This window comes from Nerophis ophidion, linkage group LG02, assembly GCF_033978795.1.
Source record: "Nerophis ophidion isolate RoL-2023_Sa linkage group LG02, RoL_Noph_v1.0, whole genome shotgun sequence".
Lineage (NCBI taxonomy): Eukaryota > Metazoa > Chordata > Actinopteri > Syngnathiformes > Syngnathidae > Nerophis > Nerophis ophidion.
The window spans coordinates 49,615,241-49,636,032 of NC_084612.1; the positions used below are offsets into that span (position 1 = coordinate 49,615,241).

Below are 20,792 nucleotides of genomic sequence, written 5' to 3' on the forward strand. Positions count from 1 at the left end.
ACAAAAAGAGAAGTATCCAACACTTCTCTTTTCTCCAGTAAATCTGTACCGCAGATGTAGATCATCTACATCAGATCATTCTCGTTGAGCGCCAAATCGCAGACAAAGGCTACCTTCAGAGGTCCGTTTTTTTTTAAATTAATTTACAGTATGCATGCGGGTAAGAGCCTGTGATTAATCATGATTAATCGAAATGCATATGCATTACATTATTAGATTTTAACAAACTTTATTTAAAATCATAAATAAAGGCGACAAGCAGATATTGAACTATTTGTTTTTATCTCACAAAAACAGTTTTGCAATACAGTATATAATAATATCATTGGCATGATCAGATGATATTTAGGCTTAAAATATGCATGTTTTTCTGTCAAGACTGAAAGAACGAATTCATTTAGTAAAAAACAAAAATAAATATTTTATTGAATTTAATTTTTTCTCAGGCTTTCGCTGGCCACATAGCCAGAACTGGGCCAGTGATCTACATCCACAATATGATTTGTCTGAGTGGCTTGACAGGACAGATAAAAAATAAAAATAAAAATATTTACCCCACCCCCACCCATTTTCTGCCGCTTATTCCCGTTCGGGGTCGCGGGGGGCGCTGGCGCCTATCTCAGCTACAATCGGGCGGAAGGCGGGGAATAATCAATTAAAAATTGTTACAAAAAAGAATGGTGATTAATTCAAAAATCAATATTTTCTGACACCCTTAGTAACTGGGGTTGTACGATAGTTCAGTATAAATGATATACAGTGTATCTGGAAATTATTCACTTTGGATATAAATCATTTTTGTCCTCAAAATTTAACACAAAATCATCATCATCATCATCATCCTCATCATCATCATCATCATCATCATCGGCGGTCACTCCAAGCGAGTATGACGATCCTTCTGGTAGAGGTGTATCCCATTATGGAGGATGCCTGTGCGTGACTTTGTTTAAAGTGGGGAGACTGGTGCACAGACAGTCACCACATGATTCTTGACAGAATCGGGTCAAGGTCCAGTGGCATGGAGTCCAAGACGACCGGGGACCCTTTTCTGCTGCAGCCTTCCTCCGCCGTTGAGGTCTTCACCTTATCCCTGGCTAGGGGGCAGTTAGGTACTAGGCCTTTGCCAAGAGCCGCCTGGGATAGTAAAGGGGTTGACCTCCTAGTGCCCCAAGACCCCATAGAGGAGCCTCCACTGCCGGATGCCCTTTAACATCAGGCTGTCATACACCTACTCAGTGGCCTAGTGGTTAGAGTATCCGCCCTGAGATGGGTAGGTTGTGAGTTCAAACCCCGGCCGAGTTATACCAAAGACTAGAAAGATGGGACCCGTTGCCTCCTTGCTTGGCACTCAGCATCAAGGGTTGAAATCGGGGGTTAAATCATCATAAATGATTCCCAGGCGCGGCACCGTTGCTGCCCACTGCTCCCCTCACCTCCCAGGAGGTGATCAAGGGGATGGGTCAAATGCAGAGGACCAATTTCACCACACCTAGTGGTACTTTAACTTTAACAAACGCACAATACCCCATTATTACATCAATGCTTTTTGAAGACATGTACATAAGTATTGACAGCCTTTGCTCAATACTTAGTTGATGCACCTTTGGCAACAATTCCATCCTCAAATCTTTTTGAGTACGATGCCACAAACTTGGCAAACCTATCTTTGGGCATTTTGCCCATTCCTCTCAAGCGCCATCAGGTTGGATGGCATTTTCTAGATATCTCCGGAGATGTTCAATGTGATTCAGTTCCGGGCTCTGGCTGGGCCACTCAAGGACATTTACAGAGTTGTCCTAAACACATTCCTTTGATATCTTGGCTCTGTGCTTAGAAGTCGTTGTCCTGCTGAAAGATGAACAGTCGCCCCAGTCTGAGTTTCAAGAGCGCTCTGGAGCAGGTTTTCATCTCTCAGTTCCTGCCGCCGAAAAGTACCCCCACATCATGATGCTGCCACCACCGTGCTTCACTGTAGGGATGGTATTGTCCTGGTGTTTCTGCCAAACATGATGCCTGGCATTCACGCCAATACTTCAATCCTTGTCTCATCAGACCAGAGAATTGAGTTTCTCATGGTCTGAGAGTAGAGAATTAGGATAATGGCTTTTTTGCCGATATCCGATATTCCGATATTGTCCACTCTTAATTACCGATTCCGATGTCAACCGATACCGATATGCAGTATACAGTTGTGGAATTAACACATTAGTATGCCTAATTTTGTTGTGATGCCCCGCTGGATGCATTAAACAATGTAACAAGGTTTTGCCAAAATAAGAGAAGAACTTTAACTCAATTTATGGAAAAAAGTGCCAACATGGCACTGCCATATTTATTATTGAAGTCACAAAGTGCATGATTTTTTTTTTAACATGCCTCAAAACAGCAGCTTGGAATTTGGGACATGCGCTCCCTGAGATAATCCTGATACCCACTACAACTAGAGGAAGTACTATACTTTGACTTTCACAAAGTGCATTATTTTTTATTTTTTTTAAGCATGCCTCAAAACAACATTACAAAAAAAATTAAGGCACACAGCTTTAGTCCAGAGTATACTAGAGTAATAAAGTAAGCAATAACTTTGTTACAAATCCTTTTGTGCAAGACTGCCTGGTATACTGTATAACAGGGAATTATAAACTGGGCTCAATCTTCCCTGCTCTAACGTATTTGTATGAGTAACAAAAATGTGCGGAAGCGGGGATCAAACCAGGAACCCTCAATTTGCTGGCGCGGCCACTCTACCAACCGAGCTATACCTGCAAGCGACCAATCTACCAACCGAGCTATACCTGCAGGCTAGTGGTGAGTGCTTGAAGTGGCCTGGCAGTCAGCCAGACCCCAGCTTCTAAAATACTGCGTTGAGACAGGGCATCACTGTTCACTGCTAGTTGCAAAGTGTGCGCCATGCAGGGCAGACTATCCACACCAAACTCCACCGTAGCTTTTGACATACTGCGTGCTTTGTCCCTGATCACAAAGTGGGCTTTCGCCTTGGGGTGGTTTTTGTTGTATTTTTTCTAATTTCTCAGCGTTGCCTTTAAACAACAACTGTGTGATACTACTTTTTTTGGGTGTTTGCTTTTCATCCATCTTCCGCTTGTATTCATCGAGTATTTCCTGATGATTCTTGAAGAGGTGGGAGATCAAATTGCTTGTGTTAAAGGAAGACGCCTTGGTTCCTCCTGGCATAGCCAATTTTTTGCAGTCATTGCAAATTGAAAGTTTTTTATGTCAGAAACACTTTCACCGAGCTCGCTTGTTAGCCACGGCTACAGCACCGGCAACAACACACTTGTTGTTTTTATCCTCAAGAGTCACCAGCAAACCTCTCATGTGTCAGTCATGCTGCAACTCCTGTGTTGTGTGTGGGAGAAGGGGAAGGGGAGAGGCGAGGGGCGGCTGACTGGGAGACGCAACATCCGCGTTTTATCATTAACGTACCGCTCCGTATAGGGGCGTTTCAAAAAGTTATTAATTTTCATTTTCAAACTGATACCGATAATTTCCGATATTACATTTAAATGCATTTATCACTTGATAATATCGGCCATCTCTATCTGGGAGTCTTTCTTTCACGTGCATTTTGGCAAACTGTTTACGAAAGAATGGCTTCCGTCTGGTCACTCTACCATACAGGCCTGATTGTCTTTCTGGAAGGTTCTCTGTCCACAGAGAAATACTGCAGATCTGATAGTGTGATTGTGGTCTTGGTCGCTTCCCTGACAAGGGTCCTTCTCCCCCGATGCCTCAGTTTAGATTAAGAGTCCTGGTGGTTCCGAACTTCTTTCATTGTGCTCATTGGGACCTTCAAGGCAGCAGATAGTTTTCTGTACCCTTCCCCAAATGTGTGGTCTCCAGACAATTCTTTTGGACTTCATGCTTTGTTTGTTCTCTGCCAGGCACTGTCAAGTGTGGACCTTATATAAAGACAGGTTTGTGCCTTTCCAAATCATGTCCAACCAATTTTCCACAGGAGGACTCCAACCTCCAACCTACTCAGTGGCCTAGTGCAGCTACTCAGTGGCCTAGTGGCTAGAGTGTCCGCCCTGAGATCGGTAGGTTGGGAGTTCAATCCCAGGCCGAGTCATACCAAAGACTATAAAAAAAAAATGGAAACCCTTGCCTCCCTGCTTGGCACTCAGCATCAAGGGTTGGAATTGGGGGTTAAATCACCATAAATGATTCTTGGGCATGGCACCGCTGCTGCCTACTGCTCCCCTCACTTCAAAGGGGGGGATCAAGGGGATAGGTCAAATGCAGAGGACAAATTTCACCACACCTAGTGTGTGTGTGACAATCATTGTTACTTTACTTTAACTTAACCAATGAAGCTGTAGGAACATCTCAAGGAGAATCAGTTGAGACAGGATTCACGTTTGAGCTTCACGGCAAAAAACTCTGAATATTTATGTGATTTCTTACGTTTTGATCTTTAGCAAACAATTCTGAAATAATTTCATCATGGTGTATTGTGTGTAGAATTTTAAGGACAAAAATGAATGTGTTCCATTTCAGAATAAAGCTGTAACATAACATGTTAAAAAAGTGGCTGAAAACAGAGCAAAGCCACTTCTGAGTCAGGATTTCTCGCTTCCATGGTGGCAAATAAATGTATGTTATCTACATGTACCATTATCACTGGAGGAAGAGGACTACCTAAACATGCAACACACCGTAGGAGGATATGCTAACTGCTAAGCTGGATCTTTTAATTGTAAACAGGGGTGGGTGGTTCGAAGCAAATATCGACAGCAGCGATACCAAGTGTTGATAATTTACTTTCTGTTTGTGGTAGATACTTCTGTGGTTAGATCACTATTTTTGTACAATTTTAAAGTGTAAAACTGTACACTTTATTACAACGGTATTAATCATTAATACCGTTGACTGCTGCATCACCAATTTGTACATGGATGTGCCTTTCTTAGCAGTCTGAATTCATGTTTTGTTACACCTGTATCCTTTAGTATCCAACAAGTCAATCTAACTTTAGTAATGGTGTGGTGTGCATGAGGAAGTGGGAAGAAAAACGTTCAATTGACCTCAGGGTCGTTTATTACAAAGTATATTATTGCACGACCCGGCAGCAGCAAAAATGAAATAAATTGGCAGCGCCGTTTTAAAAGCTGCAAGGTTCAAAGCGTAGTAGAACAGTAGCGGCTTATAGTCCGGGCTTTACGGCGAGCAGAGGTTTTACAGTAATAAATAATTACACTGCAAAAAAGAGCTGACAAAATATAGGATGTAACAATGAGGCTTTAGGAAAATCATAAAAACTAGAGAAATTATCTGATAAAAGACTCTGAATCAAGATTAGAAATTCTATAAAGTAGCAAGACATTTAAAATATAAATAAGTAACACTTTAGTATGAGCAACAAATTCTAACAAAGACTTACATATTCTAAGTAGCAAATACTTAATGTAGAGTTATTTGGACACTAGGGGAACATGTATGGGTTGGGGTTAGGTTAAGGGTGAGGGTTACTAATAAGAAATAATTCTGAGGTAATTGAGGGAAGACTTTTAGTTAATAGCTTACTGGTTTTATGATAAGGCCATGCAGAATTAGGCATTAATAAGTACTTAATAGTGACAAATTAAGAGCCAATATGATACTAATTTGCATGTTAATAAGAAATTAATTAATGGTGAATATATTCCCCATACTAAAGTGTTATCAAGTATTTTATTCCAACAACAAGCATTATTCAACTTGCAATTCTTTAAATGAAGCATCTTTTCAACGTTGCAGAATCTTTAAACAAGATTTTCTATTTAGGGAAAACCCAAATATCTTATTTGAATTGTATTTTTAATTTTTTTTCAGTTTTAACATTTTAAAACTACAATAGACAAAATATAAATATTAATGCTAAAATTAAGATTATGCTGTAAAGCAAGGGTCTCAAACTCAATTTACCTGGGGGCCACTGGATGCAGAAACTATGGGAGGCTGGGCCGCAAGAAAAGATTTCTTAAAAAATCCAACATGCACTTTTTAGTCAATTCACCTTCTATGAATGGCTTTCCCGCCCTAGCCACATACTTGCCAACCCTCACGATTTTTCCGGGAGACTCCCGAATTTCAGTGCACCTCCCGACAATCTACCGGTGCAACCATTTTCCAGATTTTTCCCAATTTTCACCCGGCCGACATTTTTAAGGGCCGCCGTGACTGCACTGCCTTTAACCAGTGGTTCTCAACCTTTTTTCAGTGATGTACCCCCTGTGAACATCTTTTTAATTCAAGTACCCCCTAATCAGAGCAAAGCATTTTTGGTTGAAAAAAAGAGATAAAGAAGTAAAATGCAGCACTATGTCATCAGTTATTGATTTATTAAATTGTATAACAGTGCAAAATATTGCTCATTTGTAGTGGTCTTTCTTGAACTATTTAGAAAAAAACATGTAAAAATAACAAAAAAACTTGTTGAAAAATAAATAAGTGAAGAAGTGATTCAATTATAAATACAGATTTCTACACATCGAGAGGAGCCAGATGAGGTGGTTCGGGCATCTGGTCAGGATGCCACCTGAACACCTCCCTAGGGAGGTGCTTAGGGCACGTCCAACCGGTAGAAGGCCACGGGGAAGACCCAGGACACGTTGGGAAGACTATGTCTCCCGGCTGGCTAGGTAACGCCTCGGGATCCCCCGGGAAGAGCTGGACGAAGTTGCTGGGGAGAGGCAAGTCTGGGCTTCCTTGCTTAAGGCTGCTGCCCCAGCGACCCGACCTTGGATAAGCGGAAAAAGATGGCTGGATGGATGGATGGAAAACGCATGTCGTTTCAATGTTGTATTTGTGTTGTAGAATATTTGTTGGGAAATGACCAAAATTCAACGGTCAAATCAACATCAGAACCCAACATTGATTAAACATTGTCCAAAAACATGTTTCAACGTTAGGTTTGAGTTGTTCAACGTAAGTAAATAGCACTTAAAACTAGGGGCATGTGTAGCAATAAAATGTTGAATCTTAGCAAGTGAGAAATTAAAATGCTCTTTACAATATATATGTCACTCCCTCTTTCCCCGTTGGTTAAAACGACGGAAGTCGATGCGAATGCTTATGTGCCGCCAGCAAACTAAAAGAAGAAGAAGAAGAGTTATCATGGCAGAAGCTAAAAAATAACCAAATAAACAAAAAGTTTCGTCTGAGGAGACAAAATAAGAAAAATGGAGCCTACCTGGATAAAAGGACAGTCAAGGATCAACATTGTCCCGGCTTCCACTCGCTGGCTTGAGCTCAAAGACAATGTATTTCAGAGCGATGCTGCCTTGGCTCTGTTCCTGCTAAACTAGGAAGTGACTTTCCAATGCTCCGATCAAAATTAAAATGCTAACGATAGCAATAAATAGCCACACTACTTATATCGTAAAAACTCTCTTAGGTCTTTCTTTGCTTGGGACCTGCCCCCCCCCCGATAGATTCTTGGTAGTAGTGTCATGTTTGTAGAACAATCCAAGATCGTTTCTTGATGGTGTCTGATGTTTAACATCAGCCATTAGAGACGGAATATTTGCAACAATATTACAACATGTCAGTGTGACGGTATATACGCTAGGCCAGTGTTTTTCAAACACTGTGCCGCGGCACGTTGGTGTGCCGTGAGATACAGTCTGGTGTGCCGTGGGAGATGATCTAATTTCACCTATTTGGGTTAAATATACATTTTTTGCAAACCGGTAATTATAATCTGCAAATGATGTGTTGTTGCTGAGTGTCGGTGCTGTTTAAAGTTCGGCAGAGTGATCGTGTAATACTCTTCCATATCAGTAGGTGGCATGCGGTACCTAATAGATTTCGGAAACAGCAGGAGGCAGTGTGCAGGTAAAAAGGTCTCTCATGCTTGAACCAAAAATAAACAAAAGACGAGTGCCCCTGAGAAAAGGCATTGATGCTTAGGGAAGGCTCTGTCATGTTTTGACTAAGGGGTGGTGACGGCAAACAGACACCAGAGGATGGTAATGTTCAATAATTTGTTATTTATATAGTAAATATATATAATAAGAATAATAAACAAAACTAGCTAATAAACTAAGGAAATTAAGTGTGACAAAACTTATGTGTGTGTATGGTGTAAGACTATGTGTAGAATTTGACTGAAGTGTGTGTTACCCAAGTGTTGAACGAGATACGAGGAATGAGGCAGTCCATGGGGCAGGCAGGGGATCCGGGGAGAGCAAGGAGTCGAGGAACGAGGGAGGCAGTCAGAGGACTGTCGATGCCATTGACCACTAGATTTTGGTAAATAAACTGGAAAACTATGGCATAAGGGGATTGGCGGGGAAATGGCTGGAGAGCTACTTAAATGAGAGACAGCAGATTGTTCAGATCGACCAACATCATTCTACACTCATGAATATAACCTGTGGAGTACCCCAGGGCTCGATACTGGGACCCACACTATTTATTATATATATCAACGAAATATGTAAAGTATCAATGCTGCTGAAGTTCATCCTCTTTGCTGATGATACAACAATCACATGTGCAGGTGATGATGTGAAGAAGCAACTTCTGGCCTCTGTAATTGAGGAGATGATAAAGTTAAAAACTTGGTTTAATACGAACAAATTGTCTCTGAATTTAAAGAAGACCAAAATAATGCTCTTTAACAATCACAAAAGCAATATACCGATCAGGATTGTTATTGATGATACACCAATAGAATATGTTCAACACAATTCTTTCTTAGGAGTAGTAATAGATGAAAATATCTCTTGGAAGCCTCATATAAGTTACCTGAGGACAAAAGTTGCTAAATGTGTTGGAATGATGAGGAGATCATGTCATTTGTTGAACACCAATGCTCTGCTGTTATTGTATTATTCATTTATTATGTCATATTTTAACTATTGTGTTGAAGTCAGGGGAAATTGTTATAAATCACATTTACAGCCTTTAGTCACTCTGTAGAAAAAGGTTATCAGGATTGTGTCCAATGTTCACTACAGACATTATTCAAATCCACTATTTATGGACTTAAAGCAACTTAAACTGAACAATGTGATTAACTTTAAAACTGCTCAAATTATGTTTAGGGCATCCCAAAAGTCTCTACCATCCAATATACAGAACTTATTCCATGACAGAGATGATCACCATAGTTACAGCTTAAGAGGAAAAAACAAATTATATTTGCCTATATTTAGAACTACTTTAAAATCAAAGTGCATTTCAATGCGCGGAGTCAGTCTGTGGAACAACTTAGGGGGCAAGTTAAAAATGCGTTCTAACATGATTCAATTTAAAACACTGTTTAAAAAAGAAGTACTGATGAAGTATGAGGAGGAAAGAGAGTGATGCCCTCAGCACAGAGCGATGGGAGAGAGGTGTATGGTCAGAGAGTGTTTGGGCCCCGTGTGTGTGTGTGTGTGTGTGTGTGTGTGCGTGCGTGTGTATGTTTTCTCTCATCTTGTCTTGTCTCATAGTAACAGTGGTACTATCGTATTGTTGGGGCGGCATAGCTCGGTTGGTAGAGCGGCCGTGCCAGCAACTTGAGGGTTGCAGGTTCGATTCCCGCTTCCGCCATCCTAGTCATTGCCGTTGGGTCCTTGGGCAAGACACTTTACCCACCTGCTCCCAGTGCCACCCACACTGGTTTAAATGTAACTTAGATATTGGGTTTCACTATGTAAAAGCGCTTTGAGTCACTAGAGAAAAGCGCTATATAAATATAATTCACTAATTCACTTAGTGTACAAGAGTTTTTCTTGTTTTTGTTTGTATAGTATTGTTCTTGTATTATATTGTTTATCTTAAATGTGGAATGAGTGAGAGGGGTTTGGGACATTATAAGCATTTGCTTCATCCAACCCCTTTTCAAGCCGTGCATGATTATCTCTGCCAAAATGTAAAAAAAAAAAAAAAAAAAAGTGTTTGTTGTACTGCACAGATTTGAAATAAATATTTCAAAAATCAAAAAAGAGCCGGGGAAAAGTGAGACACACAGCTCACTTACCAGGCGATACCATGACAACTAGGTTCCCGCGCCGATCCTTGGGTCCACTGGTCTTTTATCCAGCTCGCCCTCATCAATACCAGGTGTGGAGATTGGCAATTGAGTGCAGGTTTGTCGCTGCGTGGGCGTGCTGCGCTCAGCATGAAGGGGGGCGTGTCTGAGCGCTGTCAGCGAATCCTCTGAGTGGTCCCGTAGAGGAAGGAGGTGCAGACTGCGCGTGCGCCGTAACAGGCTATGCAGAATGAGACTCAAACTGAACGGGCTACAAAGTAAACAAAAACAGAATGCTGGACGACAGCAAAAACTTACTGCGGAGCAAAGACGGCGTCCACAAAGTACATCCAAACGTGACAAGACAATCGACAATTTCCCCAAACAGAAGGATAAAAACGGCTGAAATAGTCTTGATTACTAAAACAAAGTAGATGCGGGAAATATAGCTCAAAGGAAGAAATGAAACTGCTACAGGAAAATACCCCCCAAAAAAGAAAAAGCCACCAAAATTGGAGCGCAAGACAAGAAACTAAAACACTAGCGCTATAGTGATGCATGCTTGGTTATTGTTTGAAGTCATATCCAACAATTGCAACAACGACTTTTTACTGTCAAGTGAGTTTTTTTTTTTTTTAATGATTTCTGCTGGTGGTGTGCTTCCGCATTTTTTCAACGCCTTGGCTCAAAAGAGGTTGAAAAACACTGTGCTAGGCATCATGGGAAATGTGGTCGTCTTTTGGCAAAACACTACCGCTTTGGTCCACTGGCGCGGGCAAAATCAACCAAAACCAAAAGTACCGTATGTCACGCCTATAGATCATGTTTTGTTTTGGTCATGTTATGTTTTGTTTTTTGGACACTAAGTCCTGTTTTGCACTTCCTGTTTTGTTTTCGTCTCCATGCCAACTCTTTGATTTTCATCTTGCCCTCAAGTCACGCCCTTGTCCTGAGCCCTCACCCCTGTTTCTAATTATCATAGTCATTATTTAAGCCATTCTTTTTCTGTCTTCGTCCTGGCAACTTCACCTACCTGCACCTCCTTCATGCCCTCGATCATCTCCTGCTAATGATATCCATGCTGCCTTTTTCTTTTACTCTTTCCCGTCACAGTCAGTGTTTTTGTTTAGTTGGTCATAGTTCTGCCATTGTGCAAGAGTTTGTTTCATGTTCATAGTTTATGCCATAGTGCAAGTGTTTGTTTCCATGGCCAAGTTTTGTACCTCTATTGTGAGCGCTTTTTGTTTGTCTTTTAGTAGTTACAGTGTTAAAATACAAAGATGTACCTTAATTCATGCTTGGCTCATCCCAAATTCCCTCTGCGACGAAGAAACAATACAAAAGCAAGTCCAAGTTAGATAGAAGTTGCCAGCCGAAGTTTCTTCGCAGAAAGTTTGCACGAGGTATCCCTTTCCAGCCACGACAAGCAGGAGATCCTCCTGAAGCTCAGCGGGGATGCCCAGTCGTGGAAGTACGAGGACGAAGCGGAGTTGGCAGATGAGGATCCCCCTCCCGGCGCTATGGTAGCATAGGGGCAACTACTGGCTAAGATGGTGGATCCAGAAGACCGCTTCCGCCCCCACTCGCAAGTCACCCGGACGTCCTCCTCAGCGCCTTGCCCGTCGCGCGGTGACGTCACACCACCTGGGACGCGAGTGCTCCAGCGGCGGCCCGGCGCAGCGCATGAGCATGCGCTGAAAAAGTGCAGGACCTTTCCCTCAGCGTCGACTGCCAGGCTTTTCCCGTGCGGCTTCTCCTCCTCGTTACCTACTGGCATTTGTCCAGAAGGGCGCGAACAGCGTAGACGGACAAGGCCAGCTCCCAGGCTTCCGAGAGACCACCCGCCCCCCAGGACTCAAGCCCCCCCCCAAGTCACAAACATTTTTTTTTTCTTCTTCAGTCTCTCAGTCCAAGTTTGAAACAAATAGACTAATGGGACAATTTAAAGGGGAGGATTCTGCCCCCCTCCTCACCTCTCTCTGCCCACCCCAAAAGACTGTTCCAGATTGCGGTGAGCGCGTCTAGGATCCGTTCCTTGAGTGGGGGGCAGGGCTAGGGGCTGTTCAGTTGGTGCTGCCCAGTGAGATGCCAAGCCACAGCCTTTAGCACAGCTGCCACAACCAGTTCTTCAGCCTGCCAAGCCACAGCCACCAGCTCGTCCGCCACCATCAGTTCTTCGGCCTGCTAAGCCGCAGCCAGCTCCAAGTCCAAGGCTAGCACCACAACATGCTCCACGGCTAGCGCCACGACCTGCTCCACGGATAGCACCCCAACCTGCTCCATGGCTAGCACCATGACCTGCTCCACGGCAAGCACCAAGTTTACGGCTAGCAACAAGTCCAAGACAAAGTCCAAGTCCAAGGCTAGCACTACGACCTGCTCCACGGCTAGCACCACGACCTGCTCCACGGCTAGCGCCAAGTCCAAGTCCAAGTCCAGCACAAAGACAAAGTTCAAGTCCAGTACCAGTGCCTGCACCACGTCAGGCCCCAGTGCCTGCACCACTACAGGTACCAGTGCAGGTTCCACGCCAAGCTTCAGTGCCTGCACTACGCCAAGCTCCAGCGCCGCCAGTAGCAGCACCACACCAAGCTTCGCCGCCAGCCACGATGACAACGCGTCACTTATGTGGCCACTACGTGGTCGTCCGCCACGCCAAGGGCGCCGACTTCCTCGTCGGCCACGGATGTGGCCACTACGTGGTCGCCTGCCACGCCAAGGGTGCCGACCTTCTCATCGGCCACGGATATGTCCCTTCCCGGGTCGCCCACCTCGTCAGGTGCAGTGGGCCTCTACGCGTCGCCGCCACCTGACTCTGCCCTGGTGGATTCGGGGACACGTGTTCTGGCGACCCATTTCCATGTCCCCCTCCCGCCCTCCCATGACTCTCGATCATAGTTTTGTTTTTGTTTTTTCTGGACATCTGGAATCTGCCCATGTTTTGTTTGGGTCATGTTATGTTTTGTTTTTTGGACACTCAGTTCTGTTTTGCACTTCCTGTTTTGTTTTCATCTCCATGCCAACTCTTTGATTTTCACCTTGCCCTCAAGTCACGCCCTTGTCCTCAGCCCTCACACCTGTTTCTAATGATCATAGTCATTATTTAAGCCATTCTTTTTCTGTCTTCGTCCTGGCAACTTCACCTACCTATGCTGCACCTCCTTCATTCCCTCAATCACCTCCTGCTAATGATATCTATGCTGCCTTTTCCTTATACTCTTTCCTGTCACAGAAAGTGTTTTTGTTTAGTTGGTCATAATTCTGCCATTGTGCAAGCTTTTGTTTCATGTTCATAGTTTATGCCATAGCGCAAGTGTTTGTCTCCATAGCCAAGTTTTGTACCTCCATTGTGAGCGCTTTTTGTTTGTCTTTTAGTAGTTATAGTGTTAAAATAAAAATATGTTCCTTAATTCACGCCTGGCTCGTCCCAAATTCCCTCTGCGACGAAGAAACAATACAAATCCTTCTTATATTAGTATATTTAAGGTTGTATTCCTGAAAAGAGTCTAAAAACACCAGTAGCAGTACTCTACTGTTGGTTTAGTTGTGCGTTCGTGCGTGTGTGTGTGTGTGTGTGTGTGTGTGTGTGTGTGTGTGTGTGTGTGGCAGGCTCAGACCGGGCCCTCAGTAAATGTAAGATGTCATGTGGAAACATCATCTTGGCATTTCAGTCCACTTGTGTTACATGGTGAACAAATAGGGTTGATTACACAACAAGCATAAGGCCAGACGTGCTCGCCTCCTCCTCCATCGCCTCAGGTTCTGGCAGCTTTGCACCACAGAAGTATTTATTCTTGCCCTCCTGACAACGTTCTGGGTGTAATTGTAACCCCCCCCTCAAAAAAAGCCCTATTGATTAGCAGGGAGGACAAATTGCTGCACCGTTGTGGACTTGAGGTGCTTTGACCTCTAAACTGGCATGTTTTGCACTTCTCCCCCCGGTTAACTGTGCTCCTAGCAACACAGTCCGTCGAGCGTGGAGGGTTCGTCTCCCAGGAGAGCGACTTGTTTGCTAAAGTGTGTTTGAATGTCTGATGAGGGAAATGGTATCAAGTGTGCACGTGTGTCACCTGTCTCTCCTCCGCCCACCAGAGCTCGGACCTGCTGGCCATGATCGAGAGAATGCAGGTACTGTAAGCGCTTCACTCCAGCTTTCACTCACAAACGCTCCTTCCTCGCAATTTCACGCCTAAAACGCAATTTACTTCTCCTTCGACACTCTCGCCTGCCTGTCTTGATGTTATTCAAACTCCAGCTTATGTGACTTGTTGCACACATTTGAACCTCGCTGCTGTCTTTGTCCTTTTTTACCGATCACAATCTCCCCGTGTGGAATGTCGATGCACAGGAAACCGAAAGGAATTTTTCTTTCACTTCTTGTTCCATCAAACACTTAAAAAATTATTGGATGACCTTTGCTTGACGGGGAAATTCAGATCACGAAGTGTTGTTGTACCTGCATTTTAAAAATAAAACAAACCAGTAAAGTTGTTATGTTGTGTAAATGGTAAATAAAAAAGCGAATAGAATGATTTGCAAATCAAATTCAACTTATATTAAATTGAATAGACTGCAAAGACAAAATACTTTAAGTTCGAACTGAAAGACATTGTTATTTTTTTGCTATAGTTAGCTCATTTGGAATTTGATGACGGCAACATGTTTCAAAAAAGCTGGCACAAGTGAGGGACGGCGTGGCGCAGTGGAAGAGTGGCCGTGCGCAACCCGATCGTCCCTGGTTCAAATCCCACCTAGCACCAACCTCATCACGTCCGTTGTGTCCTGAGCAAGACACTTCACCCTTGCTCCTGATGGGTGCTGGTTGGCGCCTTGCATGGCAGCTCCCTCCATCAGTGTGTGAATGGGTAAATGTGGAAGTAGTGTCAAAGCGCTTTGAGTACCTTGAAGGTAGAAAAGCGCTATACAAGTACAACCCATTTATCATTTATTTATTTAAGTGGCAAAAAAGACGGGAAAATTCGAGGAATGCTTATCAAACACTTATTTGGAACATCCAACAGGTGAACGGGCTAATTGGGAACAGGTGGTGACCATGACTGGGTATAAAAGCAGTTTCCTTCATTCATACACAAGGACGGGGCAAGGGTCACCATTTTGTCAACAAATGCGTGAGCAAACTGTCCAACAGTTTAAGAACAACATTTCTCAATCAGCTGTTGCAAGGAATCTGGGGTTTTCTCCATCTACGGTTCGTAATATCATCAAAAGGTTCAGAGAATCTGGAGAAATCACTGCACGCGAGCGGTAAACCCGCAATTTTTGACCCCTCAGGCGGTACTGCATCAAAAAGCGACATCAGTATGTAAAGGATATCACCACATGGGCTCAGGAACACTTCAGAAAACCACTGTCAGTCACTTCAATGTGTCGCTATATCTGTAAGTGCGAGTTAAAACTCTACTATGCAAAGCCAAAGCCATTTATCAACAACACCCACAAACGCTGCCAGCTTCACTGGGCCCGAGGTCATCTAAGATGGACTGATGCAAAGTGGAAAAATGTTCTGTGGTCTGACGAGTCCACATTTCAAATTGTTTTTTGAAAGTTTGGACGTTGTGTCCTCCGGACCAAAGAGGAAAAGAACCATCCAATCTGGATTGTTGCCAGCAGTGGTAAAAATGAACCTGTGCCAACTTTTGCAAGGTGTCATTGCCATTAAATTCTTAGTTAATGATTATTTGCAAAAAAATAAAATAAAGTTTCTCAGTGTGAACATGAACTATCTTGTCTTTGCAGTCTATCCAATTGAATATAAGTTAAAAAGGATTTGCAAATCATTGTATTCTGCTTTTATTTATCATTCACACAACTTGACAACTTAATCGGTTTTGGGTTTTGTAGATCAGATTATGAATTTTGGGTGATTTAAAGAACATCCAGTTTAAAGTAGTGATGTAACGATTACCAACATTATCATAAACAACGGACAGTCAGTATTACCTTTTTAAATATGGATGATTTTGAAACCAGGATTGATTACCGCATTTTGTAAAACTCACGTGCTGGGATGTTACTGACGTCCGGTCTGGCCAATGAATTCGCATGGTGGTCAAGCTAGCTCTGTTCTCAATGGGTACAAGGGGCCATTTAGCCTTTCTCCAAGAAAAAATTCCCCATACTTGTGTTGTTTTCGGCTGTACGAATCGTTTAAATCACGAAAAGGATAAACGTTTCTTCAGAGTTCCTCGAGAGGTCATCAAAAACGACAAAAGATGGCCATATTTTATGAAACGACGAGAAAAGCAGCTCACACTCCAGTCCAAGGGAGCCGAGTGGAAGAACGCTCAAGTTTGTAGGGATCACTTTGTTAAAAGTTTGTTTGATATACTTATAACGTTTATAATTTCACATTGAAGTATTATCTTGATAGTATTTGTATTTCTTAAATACATTTGCTACGACTGTTTCGAAAAGCACCAACTCGGTGAGTCTGAATAGAATAATTAAAACAATCTATAGTTGTATTTTGATAAACAATCATAAAAAAATCTTTCAGCACATACACAATGTTGACATCTATAGTTATATTTTGATAAACAATCATAAAAAAATCTTTCAGCACATTCACAATGTTGACATCTATAGTTATATTTTAGATAAAAACACTACTCGTAAACAGCGCATGCCACAACAACAACTAAAACACGGCAGTAGACATGAAATACAACATTACCCGAGCTAAAACGATACATATTTTTCTGGGAGAGTCTTGATACAAATGTCCTTGAGTCAGACTCACACAAAGAAGTTGTAGACTTCCATGCTTTTACAAATTCCATCTGTTTTGTAGTGTAGAAAGATGTCTGGAGTACAATAGTTCATATATCTGGGAACACCGCTGACAAATAATCCTTGATATCACTCAACAAATCTTTTTATGATAAAGTGTAAAGATATATTCCATTGCATGGTTGGATTTTTTTGGCTGGTATCTGCTTTTTGCAGGAAGATTTTAGACTCTTTTGTCCGCAGATAGTTCACACACTGCTTGCTGTACAACAGCCATCTTGGCTTGGTTTACCACCACTGCTTTTCACTTCTGGGAAGAAGTCATGTGACGGAATACAAGCAATACGGTATACCAAGCAACCTCGAGGTTATAGATAGATATCATATATGTGTGCAGTACTAGACAACAGATGGGTTTAAAGTGATAACGGGTGTCAAGCAAGGATGTATTATGTCTGGATTTTTGTTCCCTCTCATTATTCACTTGGTGATGCCAGGGACTACCAGAACCAACAACACTGGAATCAGGTAGAAAATTATGTCAAAACTGGCAGATCTGGATTTTGCCGTCGATATCGTCCTGTTGTCCTCAACACATTCATAGATGCAAAATAAAACAAATACAATGTCAAGGCTAGCCAAAAGAGTTGGGCTAAAGGTCAATGGAAAAAGACTAAGCTCTTGAGATTGAACAACAGACAGAATGACACTGTTAAATTAGTCAGAAATGACATTGAGGATATAGATGAATTCCCTTATCTCTTGGCAGATGTGAGCAAGAAGTGACGAGCAGATTGAACAAAGCAAGGACAGTGATCATACAAGTAAACACAATTTGGAACTCAAATCAGATTAGAAAGAAAACTATGCAAATCTACTGTCAGACATGTTTTACTGGATGGATGTGAGAAACGTCTTCAAAGAATAATGGCCAAATGACATTTTTAATTGATGAACACAATAAACTAACCCAAATGAACAGAAAAAGCCAGGAAGTCAAAAGGTGGATTGGTTGCGTAGTGAGAAAGACAAATAATCACCATTGCATGGTCGCCTTGACATGGCCTCCAGATGGCAGACGAAGTGTGGGCAACTTGGAGGACTATGGAGAAAGAAAGAAAAGGTTGTAAGAACTGGAATGAAGTCAGAAGGTATGCTACCAACAGGACACCATGGAAGATGAGCGTGGAAAGGTTAGGTCAGGTCTAAAGATAAACATTATAATAATAATAATAGATTGTATTTGTAAAAAACACTTTACATTGAGTAAACAACCTCAAAGTGCTACAGTGTATTTAAAAAAATTAAACGGTAATAAATAAATAAAACCAATAAGACAGCCTAATAGCTAGAACTAGTATGCATATATCAAAAAAAGGTTATTTTTTTAAAAGAAGGGTTTTTGAGCCTTTTTTAAAAACATCCACAGTCTGTGGTGCCCACAGGTCATCAGGGAGAGTGTTCCACAGACTGGGAGCGGCGTTGCAGAAAGCTCGGTCTCCCATTGTTCGTAGATAATTGTTTTATAATTGTTCCAACTCTTCACTTAGGGATGCACCGATATGAACATTCAGGCATGTGAAATCCACGTTTTTAAACATTCATTCTCACTTCAAAATACCGCTTCTGCCTTTTTTAGTGGGATATCAATAGAAATATGATTTTTTTTCCCTCAATATTCCTATTTTTTCCTCAAAGGGTGCTCACATCCCTGGACATTTTATATCAAAGTTGTTGTGACTGAAATGATCAGGGTAGCGAGCTTCTCCAAGTGCAGTAGTCATTTGCGGTTTCATGATTAACATTTGCGACGGTGATGCTGACTGTATGCAGTTTTTACCCTCAGTTTGTCATTAATACCGCTAATTGTTTTCGTATTACATTCTACTTTTAAAGACCTTGTGGTCTACATAACATGTAATGGCAGTTCTTTAGTCAAAATGTTGCTGACAAAATGTGTCTTCTTCTTGTCATCCACGTTGTCATTTTTAGTGTTTCCATAGCGAGTCTACTGACGGATAAAAGTTCGAACTGTACGCTACTTTGTATTAGAAATGGCAACATCGGAGAATGCATGTGCTTGTACGAGCCAGTTTGCCCCCAAAAAAGAAGATAAAGAAAAGGATAAGTAACTTCTTGACAACAATGTTGGGACTACAATGACAAACTCGTGCAAAGATCTGCTGGTAGACTTCCACCATATATGGAGATATCCACTGACATAACTAGCTACTCAAATTCCAGATGCCTTGTTCGGAGGAAGTATAAAGGAAGGCAAGATTGTTTTATAAATACCATGCCTCCATGGTTCGATTTCACATTTTCGGAATGTGTGTAGCCTGCCTGCAGGGGGCCGGTGGTCCCTGGTTCCCTGGTTACCACACCTGCTGTGTTGGGTTAGGCTTTCTGGGTGGCTGGGGCCGTACTTTGGCTCCCCCGCACACTGGGAGACAAATATATTTTACATGCAAACATACTTATATACATATGAACACAAATACAGTACATACATACACACATATCCACTGTACAAACATGCATATACACATACATGTACATATAAATTTACTGTAGAAACATACATATACACATACAAACCCCGTTTCCATATGAGTTAGGAGATTGTGTTAGATGTAAATATAAACGGAATACACTGCCTTCCGCCCGATTGTAGCTGAGATAGGCGCCAGCGCCCCCCGCGACCCCGAAAGGGAATAAGCGGTAGAAAATGGATGGATGGATAGACAATGATTTGCAAATCCTTTTCAACCCATATTCAATTTAATGCACTACAAAGACAAGATATTTGATGTTCCAATTGTTGCGTTTTGACCCGTTCTTCCTTCGGTCAACGCCCCCAGATTGTTTGATGACACATAAGCTGGTTTTAAATCAATCAGAGACAGAGGTTACTCATTTTGATATTTTATAACCAAAGCGCCTTGAGAGATCAATCTAGATACAACACTTCAAAGCTCGGTCCAAATTGATCTAATCCTAAAATGGCAGTTTCTCCCTCCTCACTCACTCTCACCCGCCCCTCTTCTTCTCCTCCCTACCTTGGACAGTTGAGATAACAGATTGTTATGTCTTCATTCACACATTCCAAATTCAAGGTCTATGTAAAAGGCTACACTTTAGCTGTTCTAAAATCTGACTAGGAAATAAAAAGACAACCAAATCCAACAGTCCCCCTTCAGATCTTCTAAAAAAGATTTCCCAACACAACTACAATACTTCTAAAGCACCTACCTCACATTGAAGTTTTAGCAAGCTCGCACTAAAATAAAGTAATAGTTACAATTGGGAGTCACATGGAGGGAGTCCACGTTAATGTGGTCATAGTCAGAAAGAGAAACTAGCCATTCTCGAATGTTACCACTTTGCTTAACTGGATGGCCTGAGGGAGGTCGGGGCAATTTGTTCTTCAACAGCGTCACGAGTCAGGTTGGTCAATCTCAATAGATTACAAGAACATAGTGATTGCGTTCTACATTTTTAGTATCAGTCACAGGGAAAATAGCACCAAAGTTAGGAAGGTTCTCGAAACCTGCACAGGATTCACACCATTTATATTGTCTTGGGACCCTTCTTGGTTGCCCTTTTACCTGAAAGTAAACACCACCAGGGTTTTTCATCAAATCAAAGGAGCCCCTTACACTCCTCCTAGATAGAACATGACGGCGTCGGCAGGAAGTTAAAGAGGCCGATGAAACAGGAGTTACAGGGGGTGTCAATTTGGTACCCACTAGGGTGAGTGGGGTCACCAGTCTAACCATAGCACAATGCCCAACGGCTGACGTCGGGATTCAAATATACAATCTGTGTTCCCCACAATACCAGAATATGTCAGCCCTTGCCCAAGGGCCTATTTTGGAGCCATCTATCAGTGTGGTGCACCAGGAAGGATCAATGTCACCCAATTTGTTGGGAGCCGAAGAGGGTCCTGTGAATTGAAAACACGTGTAATTCATTTTTTGGGCCACAAGGGTAAGAAGTCGGATGAAATTGTCAACAGGAGGGTACACACTAGCCAACAAATTGCACCCTGGCGGCGTGGTTTCAGAAAACAAGG

At 42.3% G+C, this 20,792-nt stretch overlaps 1 protein-coding gene across 7 annotated transcripts in view; it reads left to right on the forward strand.

Moving 5' to 3' along the window:
* LOC133541975 (rap1 GTPase-activating protein 1-like) overlaps window positions 1-20,792 on the forward strand; it is a 397,810-nt gene that overhangs the window by 260,271 nt on the left and 116,747 nt on the right. Inside the window, exon 2 of one of the 7 annotated variants that reach the window (XM_061885732.1) lies at window positions 14,060-14,095. The exons of the other annotated variants lie outside the window; for them this stretch is intronic. Coding sequence (XP_061741716.1) covers window positions 14,060-14,095 — 36 coding nt within the window. The remainder of the gene's footprint in view (window positions 1-14,059; window positions 14,096-20,792) is intronic. 7 annotated transcript variants of the gene reach the window in all.